The 3,800-nt window shown below is 34.2% G+C and overlaps 1 protein-coding gene across 1 annotated transcript in view; it reads left to right on the forward strand.

The window, feature by feature from the left end:
* Positions 1-1,024: 1,024 nt before the first annotated feature.
* Positions 1,025-3,800, forward strand: part of LOC118739746 — a 4,884-nt gene continuing 2,108 nt past the window's right edge. Inside the window, exon 1 of the mRNA XM_036471256.1 lies at positions 1,025-1,451. Coding sequence (XP_036327149.1) covers positions 1,214-1,451 — 238 coding nt within the window. The 5' untranslated portion in view covers positions 1,025-1,213. The remainder of the gene's footprint in view (positions 1,452-3,800) is intronic.

Raw genomic sequence — 3,800 nt, forward strand, 5'->3', positions numbered from 1 at the left:
CAAGAAACTTCAAAAATTCTTCAATTGTAATACTGGTTCGAGATCCAACATGCTCAAACCAATTGTGACGCGTTTCTGCATCCAATTTGTTAAGCAGAATAAATATCAACCAAGGGTCACGTTCCTTGATGTTTATGGCAGATAACCCTCGCAAGCATTCGTCTGCACCGTCAATAATTTTTCGTAAAATTTTAGGATTCGTTGTTGTTGTGGTTGGCAGTTTCATAAAACTGTGATGAACGATCTTGCTACCAAATGTGGCCTGTCGTACCGTTGCTGAAGTTCATTCCATGCCTCAGTATAAGTTTCATTCGTAACTGGTATGTTCTTTATTAAATCTGCAGCTTCACCGCCCAAAAATGATGATAAATGGTAAAATTTCTGCGTATTTGACAAACTGGCTTTAGAGTCTACCGCGCCTTTGAATATATTGCTGAATGTCTTCCACGCACTGTATTCGCCCGAAAATGTCGGTACTGTCATTTTCGGTAACACTACGTCATTATGTTGCAGCACTAGATTTTGCAACCCTAATTGTAACTCGTTCACTGTTTGCGGCGTTTGCTGCCTACTCGCTGTTTCTTGCTTCTCACGCAGATGTGTCAGAGAACGTTTAAAACAGAGAAGCAGCAACACGCTACTCGTTGGTATTTTGTAATAGATCAGAAATCGGCTAGAAGCTCACCACCAAGGCGTATTTAACAAGGTGGTGTTGGCCGTATATAAGTAAAAAATTACACTAACAAATTATACGCTGATGTCCATACTGTCATTGGTATGAGTTACAACAAACACATCATTTTGACGTAATGGCCTCCACGGCGAAAAACTCAGCTGTCGCCCCAACACCACCTTGTTTAATACACCTTGCTCACCACGTTAAATTTTTAACATCGATAGCTCTAGAAGCTCACCATTTTTTAACAGCGTGAGCGCAGAGCGGCGCAAAATTAACAGAAATTGCAATTGGAGCAATTGGAAATGTTAGCATTTGGTCGGAAAATAGATGCTGCAGGTGGATTACAACAAAGCTTTTTCTTTTGTTTGACATTTTCGCCAATTCGATTTCTGATTGAATTGAATTCCGTTATAATGTCAATCACAAAAGGAACAAGTCAACGGACTTTTAGTTTCCAGAATTTATTCTGGCGGCAGCGTATTTTTATAACGCGATCGAATCGTGAATGCAGAAAGTCGGTCCTAAACGCGAAAAATGGACGGAAAAAAGCGAAAATGTCGTGTAATCGGTTGCGTAAACCAACATCCAAACCTACGTTTTTTCAGGTTCCCGCTGGACAAAGCCGAAGCAGCCAAATGGAGGGACAACCTAAGGATTGGAGCAGAGGAGAAGCTTCCACCCACCTACTCCCTGGTATGCAGCCAACATTTCGAGCCGGAAGCTGTGGGAGGGAAATACCTGAAGAAGGGTGCCCTCCCCACCCTCAACTTAGGTGAGTAATTTGTGCTTATATATATGTATGTACGTATGTGCATGTATATGTGTGTTAATTTGGTGTTACTTTTTTTGCTGTGAAAACGATTTTTTATTAAAAAATACATTTTTTTTCAATGATTTGTACAAAAAAGTGAATTAAAATCGAAATGCTATATACAATTTTCTGATATTTGTGATATTTTGGGAAAATTTTCAAATAGAAAATCCAAAAGTGTTAGAATTTTTTGTGAAAATAATTGTTTTAGTAAAAAAAATTTAATTTTTTTCGGTGATTTGTGCAAGTAACGTGAAATTAAATCGAAAATATTATATAACATTTTCCGATTTTTGCGATATTTTATTAGTGATTGCAAATAGAAAACTCCCATAAGTGTGCGTTTTTTGTGAAAACATTTTTTGATTCAAAAAATCCTATTTTTCCTGTGAATTCTAAATATACCGTGAAAATAGATCTAAAATGTTATATAGTATTTTTTCGATTTTTGTAATATTTTGTTAGATTTTCAATTACATTTATTGGTAGTTTTTCTTTGTAAATAGCATTTTTAGAGGAAAAATAATAATTTTTTCGGTGATTTGTACAAACAACGTTAAAATAAATCGAAAATATTATATACAATTTTCCGATTTTTGTGATATTTTCAAGAATAAAACTGTATTGGTGTTGGATTTTTTGAAAGAAAAAAAACCAAAACCTGTGAAAAGAATTATTTTCCTTTTTTTTTGTAGAGATCTCCATAAACTAAGTCGAAAGTGAGTATGAATTTTTTCCATATATTCGATATTTATGGAAATATTTCAGTTTTTCATTATTTTCGACTTAGAATTTTTTTTAGAAAAAATCCAAAAACTGTGAAATAAATTATTTGTGATTTTATTTTAAAAGATCTTACCAAACTAAGTCGAAAGTCTTAATGAATTTTTTCTATATTTTCAATATAAATGGAAATATTTCAGTTTTTCATTATTTTCGACTTGGAATTTTTTTTGAAAAAATACTAAAAATTCGAAAACGTCGGATTTTTCCAGTAATTAGTAAAGATCTCTGAACTAAGCCGAAACTATTTTAGAATTATTTTCCATATTTTCGATATTTATGGAAATAATTAAGTTTTTAAATCTTTTGGACTTAGAATTTTTTGAAAGAAAACCCAAAAACTGTAAATAGATTTATTTAACATTTTTTTATAAAGATCTCCCTAAAAAAAGTCGAAAGTCTATATGAATGTTTTCTATATTTTCGATATTTATGGAAATATTTCAGTTTTTCATTATTTTCGACTTGGAATTTTTTTTGAAAAAATACTAAAAATTCGAAAACGTCGAATTTTTCCAGCAATTAGTAAAGATCTCGATGAACTAAGCCGAAACTATTTAAGAATTATTTTCCATATTTTCGATATTTATGGAAATAATTAAGTTTTTAAATATTTTCAACTTAGAATTTTTTTTGGAACAAAAATATAAATCTGAAATCGTCTGATTTTCCCAAGAATTAGTAAACATCTCGCCGTGTTAAGTCTGAAATATTTAATTTATTCTTAATTTTTTCGATATTTAGGGATATAATACAATTTTCAAATTTAGATTTCACTATATATTTTAATAAATCAAAGAAAATTAAGAAATTTTTTTCCGATTAGGCTATGATGATGACCCCCCTCACAGCTGCATGATGCCTAAGCGGATGCGCTCTTGTTGCGTGAGCTGCTGCGTATCTACATCGAAGCAGATCCTGTTCGAGTTTCCTCGACAGGAGGAGGCTCGAAATAGTTGGGCTCTGGCTTGCAATGTAGATGCGTCCCTCCCTGACAGGCTATTTGTTTGTCAACGCCACTTTGAGCCACAGAATGTAACTAAGACTAAACTTTTAAATAGAGCCGTTCCCTGTTTGAATTTGGAGCCCGACACTAGAAGTCGCTCACCTAGTGTCGGCTCTGATTGGCATTGCCCACCTGTCACTAAAACTTATGATAGAATTCCTGTAGATGATGAAGGAGCCTTAACTCTAGAAGAGTTCTAGAAATATTCCCTGTTAGAGGAAAAAAGGCAGGCTAGTTTAGGAAATGCCGCCAGTGTGGGCTCTGACATCACTGCCAGTCGCGAACGATTTGCTCAGGCTGCTCGTTATTACCAGAGCAACGCTTTAAAATTAAACGAAAGAATTAAAGAACTTGAGCGCGAAAATGCGGATTTGATAAACCGAGTTAGAGAGTTTTCTAAAAGTGCAATAATCGCGCATCCAGGTTCAAGTTCTGATTCCATAAATTTTGCCAAAATGATTGTTTCGCCAAAGAATTGCCGGTATAGCGATGACCAGAAGGCATTGGCGCAAAATGTAAAT

Source organism: Rhagoletis pomonella, unplaced genomic scaffold (assembly GCF_013731165.1).
Source record: "Rhagoletis pomonella isolate Grant_MI unplaced genomic scaffold, Rhpom_1.0 Rhpom_scaffold_00005, whole genome shotgun sequence".
NCBI classification, from domain to species: domain Eukaryota; kingdom Metazoa; phylum Arthropoda; class Insecta; order Diptera; family Tephritidae; genus Rhagoletis; species Rhagoletis pomonella.